The following is a 22,680-nucleotide window of genomic DNA, read 5'->3' as shown; positions in this document are numbered from 1 at the left end:
TGGCGCACACCTTTAATCCCAGCACTTGGGAGGCAGAGGCAGGCGGATCTTTGTGAGTTCAAGGCCAGCCTAGTCTACATAGTGAGTTCCGGTCAGCTGGGACTACAGGGAGACCCTGTCTCAAAAAGACACACACACACACAAAAAAAAAATTTTACTTTTATGTGCATGAGTGTTTTGCTTGCATGCATGTACACTACATGTGTGCAGTGCCTGTGGGAGGTCAGAAGAGGGCTTCAGAGTTTCTGGAACTGGAGTTATGGACAGTTGCTAGTTGCCATGTGGGTGCTGGGAATCAAATCCTGGTCTTTGGCAAGAGCAGTCAGTGTTCTTAACTGCTGAGTCATCCTCTAGTCCCCTTTTGGTGTTTTAGAGAAAAGTCTCACTATGTAGCTCAGGCTCGCCTCAAACTCATAGCAATTCTCTGGTCTAACCCACCTTCCAAGTGCTGGGATTATAGATGAGTATGGCTGTACAAATCACAACTTCTAAATATGATTTTAAAGTAACTATTTGTGCTACTACAAATACTATGACCACCCAGCAATTCATTATTATCATCATCATTATTATTTTTGTCTTTTTAAGACAGGGTCTCCCTGCAGCCCCAGCAGGCTTGGAACACACTATGTAGACCAGGCATGCCTCAATCTCACAGATATCTGCCTGCCTCTGCCTCCTGAGGATTAAAGGCCTGTACTACCATGCCCACATTATTTTAAACAGTGGGATTTAGGCCAGGCGTGGTGGCACATGACTTAATCTCAGCACTCCGGAGGCAGAGGCAGGTGGATCTCTGTGAGTTCTAGGCCAGCCTGGTCTACATGGTGAGTTCCAGGCCAGCTAGAGTTACAGGGAGACCCTCTCTCAAAAAGACCCCACCCCCACTGGATTTATAATTAGAAAAATATGACTGTAGCTATAAGGGTAAAGGGGGCTGTTTTGTGGGGGGGAAAAAAGGCAGATAGAGGAGAGGTTAAAGAGGGAATGGTGAGCTGGGTGTGGTAGTGCATGCCTTTGGTCCTAGCACTCAGTAGGTAGAGTCAGGAGCATCTGAGGCCAGCCTGGTCTGTGTAGAGTTCCAAACCAACCAAGAGTGAATGGTGATTTAGCTCCTGCTATGGTTTGAGTATCCTCCAAGGTTTCATGTGCTGAAATTTAATCCATATTATGAGACACTAAGAGAGGAAACTTAATCTAACTACGGCACAGAGGTGGAACCCCTGGGAAATGATTAGGTTTAGATAAGGTCACTAGGGTGAACTTGCTTTATTAGAAGTATCCCAGGCCTGTCTCTGACTCTAGGATGCTGGGATTAAAGCCTTATGCCACCACACCCAACTGTTTTTGACACAGGGTCTTACTATGTAATTTAGCTGGCCTGGATGGAACTCAAAAATGGACTAAGTAGGCCTCAAGCTCTCAGGGGTCTGCCTGCCTTTGCCTCTCTAGTGCTGGGATTAAAGGCGAGTACCACAACACTCAGCTCAAGTCCAGAGAGAGAGAGAGAGAGAGAGAGAGAGAGAAACAAGCATGCAAGCCAGGTTTCTTTTGCCACAGGCTGCTCCATGCAAGTTAGAGGCTGCTAGCAAGAAGCTGATCATAAAATTGGGGCCCCCTTGACTGCACACCTCCAGTACTGTAAGTCAAAACAAACTTCCTTAAAATATATATAACTTAGTCTGTATTATTATTTTTATGTGTATGAATGTATTAAGTGTACCTGTGTCATGCAATGCCCGTGGAGGTCAGATCCCCTGGAACTGGACTTACAGATGACTGCTGCCGAGAATCGAACCCTGGTCCTTGGCAAGAGCAGCCATTGTTCTTAAGCCATCTCTCCAGTCCCATGTAATATTATAAAAAATAGATTAATATAGCTCCTTATCTGAGAAATAATATACCAACAACCTTGTTTCTTATCTGGAAGACATAATAATCATCAAGCCTTAGCAGGAAAATGTATGCTGTGGTGATATTTTAAATTTGCATCCAAATTTAAAATATCCATCTTTAAACCTTGATGTCATATAGAGAATGGATAATTAAAACATACAAGTTAATATGGGCTATGTGTGCTCTGCTCAAATTACCAAGTAGAACTTTATATGATAGCATAAAAGGATACTGTACTACTACTGAGTGAAAGTGTAAGAGACAGGAAAACTTAATTTAGATAGAACACTTGGGCAGAGGTTATCTGCATAATCAGTTTTGTAAATGATAGGAAGCCAACCAAAAGTTTACATCAAAATAGGCATGACTCTTTCTATAAAACTGCATATATGAACACTGCAACTTGAATTTCATGCCCTAAAAGTATTTTTTTCCCCTATTTTTTTTTTTTTTTAAGATGGCGCCCTGGCTGTGGTGGTCTTAACCTGGCAGCAATCCATCATCCTGCCTCTATGTCTCAAGCATGTGTGGCTTCCTCTACTATTTTTGTTTAGCAGAATGTACAAAACAGGTGACAGAAACATTTGCATGTGGTCCACAGCTCAAAGGCCCAAGATACAAGCAGTTTGTGGGATACAATGGATTGGAACTCTATTAGAGTTGACAAAAATCACATTCTAACATACAACATATCTCACCCTAGTACTGGCATTTAACCTTGCTGTATAAGGATTAACGGAAATGACATTAAAAAAATGACACTATATAGCACTTAGTAAATGCTAATAGTTATATTGCATTACTATTTTGACCTAAATTGATACTTTAGTACAGAAACAAGTTATCAAGTCACTGTGTAATAGGAACAAAGACTAGGGGTATAGTGCAGTTAGGCAATAGAGCTGATGGCTTGGCAAGTGTGAAGTCTTATGTTCAAAAACTGAAATCCATTAACTTTCAAGGAGTTGACAGGATTACATGTTTAATAAAAATGTAAGAAAAATCTACCTAGATAAGTTTTAAAAAAAAAAAAAACCCCAAGATTGTTTGGTTTTTGAGACAGGGTATAGCCCTAGCTGGCTTGGAACTCATTATGCAGACCAGACTGGCCTCGATCTCATAGAGATCTGCCTGTCATAATGCTCTTGCTGTCACTTAAGGATAAGGCATGAAGGCTCAATTAGGTCACATAACTTGCCAGAAGACACAGAACTAAGAGTGTGGAGCCTAGATTCCATCTGAAGCCATTGTGCCTCAGATACTTAAGTAGAAGTGGACAACTGAAATGACTAGTATTACAATTTTGAAGACAAAAATCTTTCGACAGTCTCATAATTAACAACCATTTACGTTGGGCATGGTGGTGACCTATACCTTTAATCCCAGCACTTGGGAGGCAGAGGCCAGACTGGTTTACATAGTAAGCCCTAGGCCAGTCCCTACGGGGAGCTTAACAAATAAACAAAAACCAACCAAATAAAAAATGCCATTTAGCAGGGCGTGGTGGCGCATGCCTTTGGTCCCAGCACTGGGGAGGCAGAGGCAGGCAGATCTCTGGGAGTTCAAGGCCAGCCTGGTCTACATTAGTGAGTTCCAGGACAGCTGGGGCTACAGGGAGACCCTGCCTCAAAAAGACAAAAACAAAAGCTAGAGAGAGCCAGGTAAAACTATTTCAAAAGATTTGATGAATAAAACAGAGACGAAATGCAAAAATGGTCCAAGTAAACCGCTAGTGAGAATGATTAAGTGCTAAGTGACAAAAGTGCATAGATTTAGGGGTTCCGGCCTAAAGGCGCACAGAAACCCGGACGCTCTCTTAGAACTTGCAAGCAGGTAAAGTGGTCGACAGCCCAAGGGCCAACCTCGCAGAAAAGTATACGGCTCCTTCTCCACCTAAACCAGTTTCTACGAGTGCACGCAGTCCCTGACGTTAAACTTACGCAGGCAGCTTGGAAGCCGAGGGAGTCACGCACCTGCCAGCTCCTCCACGCCGCTCCCGCTTTCCCCAGCGCACGCCGGAAGCCAGGCCCGGGGAATCCGGCCCGCGCTGGCCCCGCCCCACGCCCGGTGAGGGGGCTTGGCTCCCCATTGGCCGTCTGGACTGCGTCCCCGCCCGCGAGTGGCCGGCGGGGGTGGGGCATTCCTACCTCGCGAGGGTGTGGCGTGAGCTTGCAACCCAGCCGGGCTCTTGATCTTTGGGGCCCGTGTACAGAGCGAACGTTTGTCTGGGCAGCCACGTAGGGGCTCTATGTCGGCCCCAGCGCCTCCTGCACAGACCCGTGCGCTGCTCTAGCCCTGGGCGGGTACCCCGAGGGTACCTGCTTGTTCTGACAGCTTATGATTAAAAAAATAAATAAAATGGGACTTATGGGGTGGGGACTGAGGCAAGGAGAGGATCAAGACGTTCTTCTCTAGTCACTGCGCGGGAGACAGGGCTGACGCATTTGCCCGTGCACGTCTCTGACCAAACTAGGCGCCAGCAGCCATGTCTAACGCCCCGACACCCTTTCCACTCCCTCTCATCATGGCCTCTCAGCTGGGGCGTCTGGTGGCCATAGAAAGCCTCTCGGAGCCCCCAGGGTCTGCACGGGAAAGCGCGCAGAAGACGCCTCGAGAGCGACTTCTCGTGTAATGGCGCCTGCGTCAGACACTAACATGGCGGCCGTAGCCGTGCGCGGCGCAAACGTCAGCAGCTCTACCCCGGCGGCTCAGAAACAGCGGAGGAGAGCGCAGCCCTGCTCGCTGATTGGCTCATCGGTGGAGCGTGCCGAGCCGGACGCTCGCCCAGCAGCCAATGAGAGGAGAGAGGAAAGGAATTGGCCGCTGCGCGTCCTCCCGAGGCATGCTGGGAGCCTGGAGGACTGGCGAGGAGGAGTTGAGAGAACGGAGCGGGCGCCATGGCGGCCGACATCGAGCAGGTTTTTAGGTCTTTCGTGGTCAGTAAATTCCGGGAAATCCAACAGGAGCTTTCGAGGTAAACGCACCCCGGGCTTTTCTCCCTCTCGCGGGTTGTTAGGGCCCCGGTTAGGGTCCATGGCGTCTTTCTCAGAGACGCCGTCGTTCCTCGGCTCAGGCCCCGCTACGGCCCCGCCTGGGCCCGGGATCCATTTTCCGGGCCCTCCCCCCCCACCCTCCATTCGCTCTCTCCGAAGAAAGTTGGCCCCTTCCACGGGGTTCCCACACGCCCTTCGTGTGCTCAAGTGGGGTGTTCACTGTTCTCTGCTTTGGTCGCCCCCTCCCCTGGAGCTACCTGGAGGCCCGGATGCCCACCGGTGCCCGGCCTAGTTCCTGCCCCAGCTCCTCCTCCGCCGCCGCCTCTCCCCTCCCCCTCCCCGCCTCTGCCGATGTCACCGGCCGGTATCTACGGCCGGAAAGGGTCTCTAACGGCCGTTTCTTGAGTAATCTTAAATCCTCTTTATTATTGTAAGCTCCAGATCGTTGGGCGGTCGACGTCTGTTAACGAGACTCTTCGGGCCCTAGTGAGTGCTGTGTGGTTTATAGCAGGCAGCACTCGGAATTAAATTAAAACACTTCCGATTAATACTAAACACTCGATGAAGTCTTCGACGGGAAGATAGAAGGGGGCTTTGAAACTATTGATTACTGAATTTTATTAAGTCGAAACAGGACTGTGTGTGTAGATCTGTTATTTTTCTTAGTGTCCTGCCTTAGTTGACCTATTGGAAGAACAACGCGCTGCTTCTTGTCACTGATGGTAGACTTTTCATAGTTTATCCTTGGTTCCCAGAATTTGAAGTTTAAGAGATTTCCAAAGTTGTTTACTCAGGAAAATAGTGCGAATCATGTTCAGTGGTTTTTCTTTTAGTAGTTTGTATTGTACAAAATGATAATTTCTTTAAAGTACAGAGCTAGGAAAGTAAACTGTTAAGTCAAAATGTTTTTCCTAATCGTGTAAGTTGAACGCAAGAGCAGTATGTGAATGTGAAAATCAGCTGATAAGCACTTGTAATTTATGTGCCCAGATTTACTCATGGTTATTAGTGCAATGATGTCTTATTGCTGCAATTTTAATTTTTGCAAGCTATGTTGGGGTTTGTTTTTCAGACAGGGTTTAACGCAGGGCTTAAAGCCTTGCCATGTAGCTGAAGCTGGCCTTGAACTCCTGTTCCTTCTGCTGCCTCCCAGGTGCTGGCATCATAGCTTGAGCAACTCTCTCCTGCAGCCTTTGCTGGATATTTTGTTTTGTAAGTGGGAGTATATACCCTCACTTTTGCTTTTTAACATTTTGTGACTTTCTAGTTTTTTGTTGTTTTTTTTTGATGAGAAGAGACATAAGCTAAGGAAATAGGATTTTTCTGAAAACTTTTAGATAGGTGTATGTACTAATTGTATTTGCTTAGTTTAGTAAACTTTGTTGTTACAACTTTTAAGGGTTAGCCTATTACAACTTGAGTGGGGTTTTGGTTACTATAGAAAATGTATAAACCATAAATAAGAATACAAAACCCACCAATTACTGACGTTGTGTCTTTCATCTCCACCCAGAATAGAGACATGTCTTTTTTTTTTTTTTTTTTTTTTTTGGTTTTTTTTTTTTTTTTTTTGGTCTTTTTGAGACAGGATCTCCCTGTAGCCCCAGCTGGCGTAGATTTGCTGTGGAGTCCAGGCTGGCCTGGAACTCACAGAGATCCTCCTGTCTGCCTCTGAGTGCTGGGATTAAAGGCATGCCCCACCACACCTGGCAGTGTGAGCATTTTGTATTGATAGCTTTTTAGAACTATTGTGAACAGTTTTGTTCTTACAGTCTCAGTATTTTAGACATTCTTCAGATCCACATAAAATTATTATTTTTTTGTAATATATTGGATAGAAAAGTGGTTTGAAATTCTAATTGCTTTTTAGCAATTGTAATATTTGGTAGCTTTGAGATGATATTATTTCTTTATAGACAATAGTTAAAAGATTACAATTTTATGATTAAAAATCCATGGTAGGAATGTATACGTGCTTAGAAAAAGTGTAAAATAACTGCTCCACAAAGTCCAAAAAGAATATTAGATAAAGCACCATATTGTTGCTAGGGGAATGTCCACCTTTTAACATGTATAAAGGCATGATCAGTCTAAAAATATTTTTTTTTAATTATCTGCCATTTCAGTGAGCTATTCTTTTTCCCCATCTGCTTTTATAGTCATTGGTATAGGCATGAGGCTGACATTACAGTGTAATCTGTTGTACCTCTACATAGATGTACTTAGGAATATGCTTTCTGGGACTGGAGAGATGGCTCAGCAGTTAGGAGTGCTTCCAGAGGACCTGGGTTCAATTCCCTGTACCCATGTGGCAGCTAACAACTGTCTGAAACTTCAGTTCCAGAGGATCTAACACCCTCTTTTGGCCTCTGGGGGCATTGCATGCACATGGTGTGTTTACATACATGCAGTCAAAACACTCATGCATATTAAAATAAAAATAATAAAATATTTTTTCCAAAAGGAATATGATTGCTGAGCGTGGTGGTGCACACCTTTAATCCCAACACTGGGGAGGCAGAAGCAAAGGGAGGTTAGAGGCCAGCCTGGTCAAGTTCTAGGGCAGCTGGGGCTAGGGGAGACCCTCTCTCTCTCTCTTAACACACACACACTCAGTATGGTTTCTGGATTTTGAGTACCAGCTTCTTTGCTTTTTTTTTAAATTTAAAAAATTTTGTATTTTATTGAGACCGGATCGAGGAAGTCACAGTCTAGACCAGGCTGGAACTCAGATCTGTCTGCTTCTGCCTCTAGTGCTCGGATTAAAGGCATATGCCACCATCCCAGGCCCCCTACATAGCTGTATGACCTTTCACTAAGTTTCTTTACTTTCACTTAAAGAAACAATAATAATTGTGATCTTAAGAGTTTTACTAGGATTCCTAAGTTAAAAAATAAAAAATGTGACTCTAGTCAGTACTCATGTTAATTATTAGTGTAATGAGTTTCATTGTAATAGAAAATCATTCATTCCTCACTGAAATGTATTGTTTCTCTGATAAGATTATTAGCAAGTAAATGTTTTACGTGTCTTCAGTTTTTACTGAATGTTTTATTGAGATTGCTGGAGTTTTAAAATTTTTCCAAGTTTGAGGCTGGGTGTTGCATGCCTTTTATCCCAGCACTTGGGAGGCAGAGGCAGGTGGATCTCTGAGCTGTAAGTTCCAGAACAGGGAGACCAGTCTCAAAAAGACCAAAAAAAATTCCAAGTTTACCCAAAAATAGTAAAAATAATTATGTGCTTTAGCTTTAGCTATAATGTTCTTGGCCTGTGAACTGAAAATAGGTTAAGATACCTACCATTTTGCTATTAGCATAAATGAATTGACACTTGTTTTATGCGAAGTTGGACTCCAGAAATTCCTTAATACAGAGGACTCCAGAAATTGTTTAATGCAGCAGAAGTTTTAATAACTGTAAATTATGTAGGTTTGTTTTTCTTTGCCAATTTTATGCCATTATTCACATGGTAGCTTACAACTGTCCATAACTCCAGTTCTAGCGATCCAGCGTCATCTTCTGACCTCTGTGGGTATTGTAGGACACATGGTGCACTTGCATGCAGTCTTATCTCATATACATAAAAAATAAAAATAAAGTATTTAAAATTTTATGGCCTTTGAATCACAATCTGAACCTGAACAGAGACTATGAGTTACCCTTTTATTTACTATGTCTGGATAACTTTTGTGGTCCTACTATTAATTGTAATTGTGATCTCTGTACAGGTGTGACTTTATTGTGACCATAGTTTTTAAAATCCTAGGTTGTCTATTTTTCTTTGTGATTGGATGCGTTAATTTTCCTCCCTTGGGAAAAATACTTAGGTAACTGAGAGCTTTAGGTTTTTAAAATTTATTTTAAAGATACTGTGCTTTGAAAACTGGTTTTAAGGGCGTTCTCTTTCACAGTTGTGAAAATTGTAAAAATGAAAATGATGGGCCGGGCGTGGTGGCACACGCTTTTAATCCCAGCACTTGGGAGGCAGAGGCAGGTGATCTCTGTGAGTTCAAGGCCAGCCTGGTCTACATAGTGAGTTCCAGGACAGCTGGGGCTACAGGGAGACCCTGTCTCAAAAAGACCAAGAAAAAAAAAAAAGATGTTTTAACTATGAATATATAGTGTTAAGGATGGACTGTTGGTAGCAAACATCTGAAATATGAAAAGGGTGAAATGGGCAATAATGTGAAATTATATTGAGTTACTAATGTTGAATTATCATATATTGAGATTTAAATGTTAATGAAGTTTGACATTTTTTCTTGTCAAGTGGAAGGAGTGAAGGCCAGCTGAATGGTGAAACAAATACAACTATTGAAGGAAACCAGGCAGGTGATGCAGCTGCCTCTGCAAGGAGTCTACCAAATGAAGAAATAGTGCAGAAGATAGAGGAAGTACTTTCTGGGGTCTTAGATACAGAACTACGATATAAGTCAGGTAAGTTGAAAATAACTACCTGTTTCAAAAAAAAAATCTATTTTTTATTTGAATGTTAATACTACCTTTAATTTACCTCAAAATGTCTCTCTGAAACCTTCCATTGAAAACAGTTAAATTCAAAAATGAACCAATAATTCTTCACTTACTTGATTTGCTGGTAAAATAGGTTTTTGTCTCTAATATAGTTTTGTAGTTTCTCAATGCCAGGATTTTTGTATGTGGTTTTTGTTTGAATAGTTCTGTAATTGTCAGTCTTGGAAGGTGCAATATCTTGAACTAAATCTATAATGATTATTAGGACATACCTTAGGTTTTGTTTTAAAGCCCATGCTTAGAGATTATATTCTTTGTACAAAGTGGGCTGAAGAGCAGTCATTGTGTGGGTATTTTCTTTTTCGGAATTGATTAAATAATGGATAATTTTTTTTTTTTGCTCTTTCTTTTTTTTAAAAGTCTCCCTGTGGCCCCAGCTGGCCTGGAACTCGCTATGTAGACTAGGCTGGCCTGGAACTCACAGAGATCCACCTGCCGCTCCCTTCCAAGTGCTGGGACTAAAGGTGTGCTCCACTACACTAAGCTTAAATAATGGCTTCTTAAAAATGAAGAATTTATAATTAAGCACAAAAAATTAACAGTCATTATCTTTCTTTAGTTAGGTATGTGGTATGGATCCCTCTTGGTGGCTGAAAAACATCCTTTTAGTGTTGCGTAGATTTGTGCCTATAGCAATCTTTTGTTGGTTTAGGAATAAACAAATATTTGATGCTGTGAAATAAGCAATAGAAAATAGTTGTCTTTTGGGGGGGGTACGGATGGACGGATGGACAGGGTCTTCCTGCATGTAGTCCCACCTGGCCTGGAATTTCACTCTGTAGACCATGCTGGTCTTGAGCTCACAGGGATCCTTAAAACTTAGTTTAATATTGGCATTACAATCCTATAGGATTGTAAAGGAGAATTGTAAACTGTCTTTAAACTATGCAAATTGAAATGTTCTTAAATAACATGTTAAGAGCAGTATTTGCTCTCCATGTCTTAATAGTTAAAGTATGTTTAAGGTAAGTTTTTATCAGAACAGATGTAGTAGGATAAGGTTTGTGCTCTGTTGATGCAGTATATTGTTCAACTGTTTATATACTATACAGAAGCGTTGCTGAGGGCTATGTAATAGGTGTTGTTGTGCTTTGTGATCCACCATTGAGTTACCCCATCTCCTCTTTGCATGTTTTAACTTACTTGTCCTCTAACTCTAGAAGTTACAACATCCTTCATCTACCAAGTGATGAATTGATTTAGGTTTATAGAAACATTTGTTCCAGAATGAGTACCATATTGCCTCCAGTTTAAGCAGGGGCTAATTATAAAATAATATTTGCAAGCTTTGGGTTTTTGCGGGAGGGGGTTTTCCTTTTTTCAAAACAGGGTCTCCCTGTAGCCCCAGCTGACCTGGAACTTGCTTTTTAGACCAGGCTGGACTTGATCTTGCACAAATCTGCCTACCTCTGCCTCAAGTGCTGGGTTAAAGCCATGTGCCATCATGTTCAGCAAATAAGTTATTTAATGTGAGCACTCTCTTTTGTAACTTGTTTGTTGATTATCTTTATGCTGTCTTGGACTCTAATCTTTTATTGGGTATGCAGTGTATTTTTAATAGGAATTTTAACAACTAAATATTAGATAAATTCACTGGTGCAGTTTAAAAATAATTTGCTAGCCAGGTGTAGTGCACCCCTTTAATCCCAGCACTTGGGAGGCAGAGGCAGGTAGATCTCTGAATTCAAGGCCAGCATGGTCTACATAGTGAGTTCAGGGCAGCTGGGGCTATAGGGAGACCTGTCTCAAAAAGACCATTAAAAAATTGCTCTAATTTGAGAACTCAAGAATAATTTTGTTTTGTTTCTGTTTTTTGTTTATTTTTGAGACAGAATCTCAACATGTAACTCTGGCTTGGAACTTGCTACGTAGACTAGGCTGGCTTGGAACTAAGACATCTGTCTGCCTCTTCTTCCCAAGTGCTGGAATGAAAAGAAAAGACAATTTTTATTATTATTATTATTATTATTATTATTATTTGTCTTTTTGAGATAGGGTTTCCCTGTAGTACCAGCTGGCTTGGAACTCACAGTGTGTTATTATTTTTATTTTATGTGTATGATTTTATTGCCTGCATGTTTGTAAGTGCACCTGTTGTGCAGTGCCTGTGGAGGTAGGAAGAAGGCATCATCTCCTAGAATTGGAGTTAATGGGTGGTTGTTAGTCACCATGTGGGTACTGGGAATCAAAATCTGGGTCCTCAGCAAGGGCAGTCAGTGCTCTTAACCTCTGAGCCATCTCTCCAGTCCCAGAAAATAATTTTTTTTTTTTTTAGACAGGGTCTCCTTATAGTCTCAGCTGGCCTGGAACTCACTGAGTAGACCAGACTGGCCTTGAACTCACAGAAATCCTCCTGCCTCTGCCTCCCAAGTGCTGGGATTAAAGGTGTGTACCAACATGCTCGGCAAAAAGAATATTTTTAGAGAGCACTATTTTTCAATTCCTTGAGTGTGCCTGTACATGCAGTTATGGGTGGGTGTGCAGTACACTTATGGTCATCTGAACATGTGGAAGTTAGAGACAATATGGGGAAGTCAGTTCTCTTCTACCACGTGGGTCCTGGAGATTGAACTGAGGTGGTCAGGATTGGCTGTATCGTCTATACTTACTGAGCCATCTCACTAGCCCCATGAAATGAAAATTTTTAATAGAATTTAGTAGAAATGCTTTTTTTCTTCATTTAAGAAAAATTATTTTTATGTGTATGAGTCTTTTGCTTGCATGTATGAAGTGTAGTGTGTGCCTGTAATGCCATGGAGGCCAGAAGGGGGCATCAGATCCCTGGAACTGGAGTTACAGGCAGTTGTTAGCCACCTTGGGGGTACTAGGAACTGAACCTGGGTCCTCTGCAAGAGTAGCAAGTACTCTTAACCTAGCTGAGCCATCTCTATAGCCCCTCTTTTTATTTTTTTTCAGGGCCAGTGATAGAACTCAGGGCTTAGTACATGATAGGCAAGCACTTTACCACTTAACTGTATCACACCTTAAACTATATCTTAATGTAATTCAAAATATGTTTTTCTGTTAGACTAAGACTTTATTTTTCACCCTAGGTTCAGTTGTAGAAAGACTGGAAAAGTGGCTTATAGGTAGTCGATTATTTTATGTTTTTATATATAGCAAGATAGTATAGTGTTGATTTTAAAATGTAGAATGTAAAAAGTGGTTTGTATCATTTGTCTGAATCCACCTCAAGGAATGTCTGACAAAATTTTTGTTACTTTCAGATTTGAAAGAGGCCTCCAGAAAAAGTAGATGTGTATCTGTTCAAACAGATCCTACTGATGAAATTCCCACCAAAAAGTCAAAGAAGCATAAAAAGCACAAAAACAAAAAGAAGAAAAAGAAGAAAGAAAAAGAGAAAAAATATAAAAGACAGCCGGAAGAATCTGAGTCAAAGCTGAAATCTCATCATGATGGGAATGTTGATCTTGGATCTGATTCCTTTTTAAAGTTCGATTCTGAACCTTCAGCGATGGCACTGGAACATCCTGTGAGAGCATTTGGCGTATCAGAGACTAGTGAATCCCCTGGAGTTGTGCTGGAACCTCCGGTAATGTCAATGGAGGTTTCAGAGCCACACGTTTTAGAAACTCTGAAGCCAGCTACAAAAACTGCAGAACTGTCTGTTGGATCAGTAATCTCAGAGCAGTCCGAGCAGCCTGTGTCTGTAACGTTAGAACCATCCATGACAAAGGGTCTGGATTCCTTTGCAGGAGCACCAGTGCCTGTGTTAACAGCAGTAATGAAGTCACCAGAGCCAGTTGTAACAATGTCAGTGGAGTATCAGAAGTCTGTGCTGAAATCTTTGGAGACTACTTCTTCAGAGCCATCAAAGATCATGCTGGTAGAGCCTCCCATAGCAAAAGTGCTTGAGCCACCAGAAACCCTTGTGTTAACATCAGAGACACCCACTGAGGTGCGCCCTGAAACAAGCACATCAACAATGGATTTTCCAGAGTCATCTGCAACTGACGGGCTAAGATTGCCAGAGCAGCCTGTAGAAGCACCATCGGAGATTGCAGATTCATCCATGACAAGACCTCAGGAGTCACTGGAGCTGCCTAAGACCACAGCGGTGGAGCTGCAGGAGTCGTTGGTGGCCTCAGCCCTGGAGTTGCCGGGGCCACCTGCGACCTCCATGCTGGAGTTGCAGGGGCCCCCTGTGACTCCAGTGCTGGAGTTGCCTGGGCCCTCTGCCACCCCGGTGCCAGAGTTGTCAGGGCCCCTTTCTACCCCAGTGCCTGAGTTGCCAGGGCCCCCTGCGACAGCGGTGCCTGAGTTGCCGGGGCCCTCTGTGACACCAGTGTCACAGTTGTTGCAGGAATTGCCGGGGCCTCCAGCACCATCAATGGGGTTGGAGTCACCACAGGAGGTACCAGAGCCGCCTGTGATGGCACAGGAGTTGCCAGGGGTGCCTGCGGTGTCAGCAACAGTAGAGTTGCCAGGGCAACCTGCGGTAACAGTAGCAATGGAGTTGACCGAACAACCTGTGACGACGACAGAGTTCGAGCAGCCTGTGGCGATGACAACGGTGGAACATCCTGGGCATCCTGAGGTGACAACGGCAACAGGGTTGCTGGGGCAGCCAGAGGCAGCGATGGTGCTGGAGTTGCCAGGACAGCCGGTGGCAACCACAGCGCTGGAGTTGTCTGGGCAGCCTTCGGTGACTGGGGTGCCAGAGTTGTCAGGGCTGCCTTCGGCAACTAGGGCACTGGAGTTGTCGGGGCAGTCTGTGGCAGCTGGGGCACTAGAGTTGCCTGGGCAGCTCATGGCAACTGGGGCACTGGAGTTCTCGGGGCAGTCTGGGGCAGCTGGAGCACTGGAGCTTTTGGGGCAACCCCTGGCAACAGGGGTGCTAGAGTTGCCAGGGCAGCCTGGGGCGCCAGAGTTGCCTGGGCAGCCTGTGGCAACTGTGGCGCTGGAGATCTCTGTTCAGTCTGTGGTGACAACATCGGAGCTGTCAACGATGACCGTGTCGCAGTCCCTGGAGGTGCCCTCGACGACAGCGCTGGAATCCTATAATACGGTAGCACAGGAGCTGCCTACTACATTAGTGGGGGAGACTTCTGTTACAGTAGGAGTGGATCCCTTGATGGCCCAAGAATCCCATATGTTAGCTTCTAACACCATGGAGACCCATATGTTAGCATCCAACACCATGGACTCCCAAATGCTAGCATCTAACACTATGGATTCTCAGATGCTAGCATCCAATAGCATGGACTCCCAGATGTTAGCTTCTAGCACCATGGACTCTCAGATGTTAGCCTCTAGTACCATGGACTCCCAGATGTTAGCTTCTAGTACCATGGACTCCCAGATGTTAGCAACTAGCACAATGGACTCCCAGATGTTAGCAACCAGTTCCATGGATTCCCAGATGTTAGCAACCAGTTCCATCGACTCTCAGATGTTAGCAACTAGTTCCATGGACTCTCAGATGTTAGCAACCAGTTCCATGGATTCCCAGATGTTAGCAACCAGCACCATGGATTCACAGATGTTAGCAACCAGCACTATGGACTCCCAGATGTTAGCAACTAGTTCTATGGATTCTCAGATGTTAGCATCTGGTGCTATGGATTCTCAGATGTTAGCTTCTGGCACCATGGATGCCCAAATGTTAGCTTCTGGTACCATGGATGCCCAAATGTTAGCATCTAGTACCCAAGATTCAGCTATGATGGATTCAAAATCTCCTGATCCCTATAGGTTAGCTCAGGATCCTTACAGATTGGCTCAGGATCCCTATAGGTTGGGTCATGACCCCTATAGGTTAGGTCATGATGCTTATAGGTTAGGACAGGACCCTTATAGATTAGGCCATGATCCCTACAGACTAACTCCTGATCCCTATAGGATGTCACCTAGACCCTACAGAATAGCACCCAGATCCTATAGAATAGCACCTAGGCCATATAGGTTAGCACCTAGACCCCTGATGTTGGCATCTAGACGGTCTATGATGATGTCCTATGCTGCAGAACGTTCCATGATGTCATCTTATGAACGTTCTATGATGTCTTACGAGCGTTCTATGATGTCCCCTATGGCTGAACGCTCTATGATGTCAGCTTATGAACGCTCTATGATGTCAGCCTATGAACGCTCGATGATGTCTCCTATGGCTGAACGCTCGATGATGTCAGCTTATGAACGCTCTATGATGTCAGCTTATGAGCGCTCCATGATGTCCCCTATGGCTGATCGATCTATGATGTCCATGGGTGCCGACCGGTCTATGATGTCATCATACTCTGCAGCTGACCGGTCTATGATGTCATCGTACTCTGCAGCTGATCGATCTATGATGTCATCTTACACTGATCGTTCAATGATGTCTATGGCAGCTGATTCTTACACTGATTCTTATGCTGATTCATATACGGAGGCATATATGGTGCCACCTTTGCCTCCTGAAGAGCCCCCAACAATGCCACCATTGCCACCTGAGGAACCACCAATGACACCACCATTACCCCCTGAGGAACCACCAGAGGGTTCGGCATTACCCACTGAACAGTCAGCATTAACAGCTGATAATACTTGGGCTACAGAGGTGACATTACCTAATGAAGAATCTGTGTCACAACCTGAGCCGCCTCTGAGTCAAAGTGAGATTTCAGAGCCTTCAGCAGTGCCTGTTAATTATTCAGTGTCAGAATCAGAGACCTCAATGTTAGCATCGGAGGCTGTTATGACTGTTCCAGAAACTCCACGAGAGCCAGAGTCTTCAGTTACATCAACACCTGTGGAGTCTGCTCTAGTAGCAGAACATGAAATTGTTCCAGAGACACCAGTGACTTACATAGTATGTGAAACTGCCATGTCGGCTGAACCAACTGTGCTAACATCAGAGCCTTCTATTATGTCAGAGACACCAGAAACATATGATTCCATGAGATCGTCTGGACATATCTCAGAGGTATCCATGTCCCTGCTAGAGTCAGCAGTAACTGTTCCACAGCTAGCAGAGAGCAGTCTAGAGCTGCCAGCTGTGACTGTCTCGGAGCCTTCCTCGGTGGCTGTCCCAGAGCCTCCTGTTGCTGTTCTAGAACCTCCCACTGTGGCCATCCCAGAACCTTCTGCTGTGGCTGTCTCCGAGCCTCTTGCTGTGGTTGCCCCAGAGCATCTTGCTGTGTCTGCTCCAGAACTTTCCACCATGTCTGTTCCAGAACCTGCTGTGGCTATCCCAGAGCTTCCAGCTATGCCTGACTCAGGGCATGTTACCATCGCTGTGTCAGGAGTTTCTTCCATGGAGCCTTCTGTGCCTATCTTAGAACCAGCAGTATCAGTCCTTCAGCCTGCTGTGATTATTCCAGAACCATGTGTTTCTGTCCAGGAACCCACTGTGACATATTCAGAACCTGCTGTCACAGTCTCAGAGCACACTCAAGTAGTAGCAACTGAGATGACTTTAGAGTCTTCAATAATAGTGGAGTCTAGTGTTTTGTCATCACATGTTGTGAAAGGAATGAATTTACTTTCTGGTGATCAAAATCTTGGTCCAGATATTGGCATGCAGGAGATTCCATTGTATTCAGGTGAGGAGCCACATGATGGAGGACACTTGAAAAGTGACTCTTACAAAAGTGAGCATGGTAGAAATACAGACCTTAATAGAAATAATCATTTACTTGCTAAAGATACAGAGTATAATATGATGTGTGCTGCTACCATTGTTCCAGTTGGTGAAACTGCTGAAGAGAAAATTTTACCCATCAATGAGACTAAACAAGGCACTATATTGGATACCTGTCCTGGTGTTAGTGAAGCTGATGTAGGAGCAATTCTATCTTCTGGTCCACTTGCTATGGAACCTGATACAGTGGGAGCTAATAAGGGGTTGGAATTTGTCACAGCATCTGCTCCCAGTTTAGTTAGTAAATATGATGTTGATGTATCTTTAACTACTCAAGATACTGAACATGACATGGTCATTTCTACCAGCCCTAGTGCTGGCAGTGAAGCTGACATAGAGGGACCTTTGCCTGCTAAAGACATTCATCTTGATTTATCATCAAATAGTCTTGTTGGTAAGGATACAGAAGACTCATTACCTACAAAAGAGACTGACCAGACGGTAGCAGTTGCTCTTAGCCCTAAAGAAAGTGAAGAAGTACCTCTTCCTACTAACGAAATAGTCCCTGATTCAGGATTTTCTGCCAGCATTGATGAAATTAATGAAGCTGACTTAGTGAGGCCATTACTTCCTAAGGACATGGAACGTCTTACAAGCCTTAGAGCTGGTATTGAAGGACCTTTACTTGCAAGTGAAGTTGAACGTGACAAATCAGCTGCCAGTCCAGTTGTAATTAGTATACCAGAAAGGGCCTCAGAGTCTTCTTCAGAGGAAAAAGATGACTATGAAATTTTTGTAAAAGTTAAGGACACACATGAAAAAAGCAAGAAAAACAAAAACCGTGACAAAGGTGAGAAAGAAAAGAAGAGAGACTCTTCATTAAGGTCTCGGAGTAAGCGGTCCAAGTCTTCTGAACACAAGTCACGAAAGCGTACCAGTGAGTCTCGTTCTAGAGCAAGGAAGAGGTCATCTAAGTCAAAGTCTCATCGTTCTCAAACACGGTCACGGTCACGGTCAAGACGCAGGAGGAGAAGCAGCAGGTCAAGATCTAAATCTAGAGGAAGGCGATCTGCATCAAAAGAGAAGCGTAAGAGATCTCCAAAGCACAGATCCAAGTCCAGAGAAAGAAAAAGGAAAAGATCAAGCTCCCGGGATAACCGAAAAACAGCTCGAGCTCGAAGTCGAACCCCAAGTCGACGCAGTAGGAGTCACACTCCTAGTCGCCGAAGAAGGTCTAGATCTGTTGGTAGGAGGAGGAGTTTCAGCATTTCCCCCAGCCGAAGGAGCCGCACCCCCAGCCGGAGGAGCCGCACCCCAAGCCGGCGAAGCCGTACCCCAAGCCGAAGGAGCCGCACCCCTAGCCGTAGGAGCCGCACACCCAGCCGTAGGAGCCGCACCCCAAGCCGAAGAAGAAGATCAAGGTCTGTGGTGAGAAGACGAAGCTTCAGTATATCACCAGTCAGATTAAGGCGATCAAGAACACCCTTGAGAAGAAGGTTTAGTAGATCTCCCATCCGTCGTAAAAGATCCAGGTCTTCTGAAAGAGGCAGATCACCCAAACGTCTCACAGATTTGGGTGAGTTATGGCTTTAAAATTTACTAGCATTGTAACAGAATGATTTAAGCCTCCTTATTTTTTTAATTTAATTTTTTTTTGTGCTATCTTGTCAAAAGGAAGCATTGGGGTTATTTAGATATGATTAGATAATGTGTGAAAATACAGGGATAAGTGTGTGTAAAAGGTTAAAGACCTGCTTTGGAGTATACTAGAATTCCACTGCTAAATATTATTGCTTAAGTCATTTTGCCTGAATTAAAAAAGCAAGAGTGGGTGGAAAAACACTTATAAACAAAGCTTATAGGCTGGGTGTGATGGTGCATGTCTTTGATCCCAGCACTTGGGAGGCAGAGGCAGGTGGATCTCTGTGAGTTTGAGGCCAGCCTGGTCTACATAGTAGCTGGGGCTACAGGGAGACTCTTGTCTCAAAAAAAAAGACCAAATACAAGAGGGTGTCCAGTTCCCCTGGAACTGGAGTTATACATAGTAGTTAGTTGCTGTGTGGGTGCTAGGAGCTGAACCTGGGTCCTCTGCAAGAGCAGCCAGTGCTCTTAATCGCTGTGCCATCTCTTCAGCCCTGAAAATAACAATTTTAAAAGTTTTCACTTAATAACGTTTTTAGCTAGTTTTTGAGACAGGATCTTATTCTGCAGTCCAGGTTGGCCTAGAATTACTGTGTAGCCCCAAGCTGCCCACAAACTTGTAGCAAAGCTCTTTTTTTTTTTTTTTTTTTTTTTTGAGACAGGGTCTCACTGTGTAACCCTGGCTGGCCTGGGACTTCGCTACCTAGACCATAGGCTGGCTTCAACTCATAGATCTGACTGCCTCTGCCTCCAGAGTACTGTGTTTAAAGGTGTGAGCCACTTTGCTAGGTCATACCCACATACTTCTTTTTCTAAGTCTGGACTGATGGAATTACAGGCTGAGTCATCGTGCCTGTAAAATGTAAAATGGCAATCTAGGATTGTTAAAAGTGAAGGTAATTTTGATTATATGGTTGGTTAATAAAATTAAGAAATTTTGTATCTGGGAGTTAATTAACTGGATTAGTGATGCAACTAGCTCAATGAAGGGCTATTCATTAGTTCAGAATTTGTTCTGCCTTTAAAAAAAAATGCTCTTGCCAGGCATGGTGGTACACTCCTCTAATCCAGCATTCTGGAGGCAGAGGCAGGAGGATCTGAGTTCAAGTCCAGCCTGGTCTACATAGTGAGTAGTGAGTTCCAGACCAGCTGGGGCTAGAGGGAGACCCTGTCTCCAAAAGACCAAAAAAAAAAAAAAAAATGCTCTTAATATTTTTTTACTTTAAGTAATATGCAGAGATGATTAAAACTTGAAGAACACATGATTACCTGTCCCAAAAGATGGGGCATTTTAGGTTAGGACTGTTTAAAGAAAAAGACAAGAAATAGAGCAGAATTTATATTCAATTTAATAAGAATTTTCTGACTTGACTTTTACTCAGAAGGGAGGAACAGTATGTAACTCCAAAGTGATTAAATTAGTGAAGGAGATTGGTAATGCACTCCTTTTACCAAAGGACAAAACTTGAAAGGTAGAATGTGGTGATTGTCCCAGTGAATGGTGTAGAGGCACATTAGCACGGTGGAGAGGTATGTTAATTCTGACTCAGTGAAGGCTTGTTGACAGGTGGCACTTTGGACTTAAGTGATTAAGCGATTGTCAGATTAGAATGAATTGGGTATGCCTGTGTGTGTGAATATGCTAGGGTACAGGCTGGCCTCAAACTAACTCCCTGGGAAGCTGAGGTTGACCTTGAATTTCTGATCCCGCCTCTCTCTCCCTCCCCAGGACTGGGGATTAACAGCCCATCCTGGTTTTATGTAGTACTGGGGTTTGAACCCAAGGCCTTGTTTGTGTATGCTAGGCAAGCACTGTTAGCAACTGAGCTAAATCCTCAGCATGAAATGAGGGTAATTTTAAGGTCATGGTAATTTGGGGATATAAAGTTGGCTTTGCAAAGCAGGCTTATCTTGGAATTTGTTGTTAGGTGATTATTGTTGTTTCATAGTAAGCACTTGTAGCATTTGAATTGGAAACCCAGCATAGACTTACTTTAGGACAGAACACTGATGTCTTTAATTTTTTAAAGTATTACATTTAGTATTTTATGTGCTTGCATGTATGAGAAAGTGCACCTGTGTCATGTAGTGCCTGTGGAGGCCAGGAGAGGGTGTTGGATTCCCCGGAATTGGAGTTATGAATGGTTGTTAGCCATCATGTGGGTGCTGGGACCTGAACCCCAGTCCTCTGCAAGAGCAGCCAGTGCTCTTAAACACTGAGTCATCATCTCTCCATCCTCTTGATGCCTCTAATTTTACTGTATATTTTTGGTAGTACAAAATGTATAGCTTTTAGGAAAACTGCTTCTTGTATTTTTCCTTTTACAGATAAGGCTCAATTACTTGAAATAGCCAAAGCTAATGCAGCTGCCATGTGTGCTAAGGCTGGTGTTCCTTTACCACCAAACCTAAAGCCTGCGCCTCCACCTACAATAGAAGAGAAAGTTGCTAAAAAGTCTGGAGGAGCAACTATAGAAGAACTAACTGAGGTAAGCTAGAGAAGAATTTGTTTTTATTCTTAAATGGATTAATCCATGGATGTTGACTCTGGAGCGTGCCAAAACCTGAATTGTGGGATGAACTGATAATGGCTGGCACCGAGTGCCCAAAACCCGAAATACAGATGTGGCAGCGGCAGAAGCTCTGTTTAGCAGGCCATTATCCGGGATGGCTAAGCTCCGCCAGCTAAAAAGTTACTTCCCATTACTTTTGCTTTCCAGTTTTAGAAGCCAAACTGACTGAGGAGTGGGACGGTTCGTTTGAATGGAGGAGGTGTTGAGTGAGCAACACGCAGAAGCTTTCGTTTCCATTCACGACGTGTTCACTGATCGCCACGAGTGTACTGCATATACGCAAAGACACAGACAATCTTCAGAAATGATCTTTTGCCACCGGAGCTTGGAAATTAATGAGAATAGCTGGCCATTGCCTGAAAGGAACTTCTTTCGCATCAACATTTCGGGTTTTGGCTGTTTGGTACCAGCCATTGGCGATAATGGCCGGCCATTATCAGTTCTTCCTGCGGTTCGGGTTTTGGCAGTAACATATTTTAAATATACTTATTTTTGTTTTTAAAAATTTGATCTTTTGAAATGGAGGCTTTTGGGGAAAGCTTTGTTTTATTTTATTTTTTTTTTTGGGGGGGGGGATGCTGAAATATTGCTGCTAGGATCCAGAAATAACACAGTGTTTCATATATTGAAACTTGTTATTGGCTAGCCTTAGGCCAGCCTGCCACTGTCAATATATTCTGTTGTTTCCATTGGTTACATGCTTGATATACTATTGTTGTGTTTTTGGCTAATTGAGCTTTTTAATTCTATTGTAATATTTTCAATTGATAATAGATGTGAGAAATTTTGCTTGTATAGACAGATCTACCAAAATTTGTTCTAACCTTTTTATAAATGGAGTCTCTTCCTTTGCTTATGAGGAAGGAATTGACTTTATATGTTGGACTGCATCAGCTGCACCCTCTCCATCATGCCTTATTTTCCATTCTTAAGTTTAAGTCCTTGAGATATTAATTTTTAAAAGCATTTATGGGGAGACAAGTTACTGTCTACCGTACCATAAACGTTTCAAGTCTTACCATATATTTGGGGATCATAAAGTTTCTTCATTGGTTCCCTCACCTAGTATGAATTACAACTTAAGACCTATTAAAACCCTCTTGCTAACTTACCAAATGCAGGCTGATTATCTAAAGCTCTATGATAAACACTTAGCATTTTGCTGTTTTTTGCCTCATCTTCAGCACTCATGTCCCTTTTAACAAGTTTTTCTTCTCTTGTTCACCACCACCTGACCAAGATGACTTTCTTTCCTTTTCCTTCCCAGTTTTTATTCTTTCTTCTGAAAATTTGGCTTAGGACTCTTGAAGGAATAGTCATTGATTCTCAAACCCTGCCTGAATATTCTCTTAAGCCTTTGTTCTTTTAGCACTTAATGTACTCAGTTTGTATTTTATCAGTTTGCACTTGTTAATGTGTTGCTCTGTAAAAAGGTTCTTTATTTCATGTATATGTACTC

At 43.4% G+C, this 22,680-nt stretch overlaps 2 protein-coding genes across 12 annotated transcripts in view; one reads left to right on the top strand and one right to left on the bottom strand.

Annotated features, from left to right (window-relative positions):
* Positions 1 to 4,013, bottom strand: part of Gart (phosphoribosylglycinamide formyltransferase, phosphoribosylglycinamide synthetase, phosphoribosylaminoimidazole synthetase) — a 35,378-nt gene extending 31,365 nt beyond the window's left edge. Inside the window, exon 1 of one of the 4 annotated variants that reach the window (XM_008835948.3) lies at positions 3,870 to 4,013. In XM_008835948.3, the coding sequence (XP_008834170.3) occupies positions 3,870 to 3,985 (116 nt within the window). In that variant the 5' untranslated portion in view covers positions 3,986 to 4,013. Of the gene's footprint in view, positions 1 to 1,723; positions 1,764 to 3,836 lie in introns of those variants that run through there. The other 3 variants (XM_008835947.3, XM_029564888.1, XM_008835950.3) reach the window with 3 other exon arrangements.
* Positions 4,014 to 4,505: 492 nt separating this feature from the next.
* Son (SON DNA binding protein) overlaps positions 4,506 to 22,680 on the top strand; it is a 37,617-nt gene continuing 19,442 nt past the window's right edge. For 6 of the 8 annotated variants that reach the window (XR_003849974.1, XM_008835951.2, XM_008835952.2 and 3 more), the window contains exons 1-4: positions 4,506 to 4,870; positions 9,160 to 9,326; positions 12,650 to 18,583; positions 20,977 to 21,137. Coding sequence is in view for 7 of the 8 variants with exons in the window: in XM_008835951.2 (XP_008834173.1) it covers positions 4,794 to 4,870; positions 9,160 to 9,326; positions 12,650 to 18,583; positions 20,977 to 21,137 (6,339 nt within the window). In the remaining variant the exon portion in view is untranslated. Of the gene's footprint in view, positions 4,871 to 9,159; positions 9,327 to 12,649; positions 18,584 to 20,976; positions 21,138 to 21,368; positions 22,179 to 22,680 lie in introns of those variants that run through there. The other 2 variants (XM_008835955.1, XM_008835954.2) reach the window with 2 other exon arrangements.

Source organism: Nannospalax galili, unplaced genomic scaffold (genome assembly GCF_000622305.1).
Source record: "Nannospalax galili isolate Female #2095 unplaced genomic scaffold, S.galili_v1.0 scaffold136, whole genome shotgun sequence".
NCBI classification, from domain to species: domain Eukaryota; kingdom Metazoa; phylum Chordata; class Mammalia; order Rodentia; family Spalacidae; genus Nannospalax; species Nannospalax galili.
The sequence above is the reverse complement of the archived record's forward strand: the minus strand, read 5'-3'. Positions and strand labels throughout refer to the sequence as shown.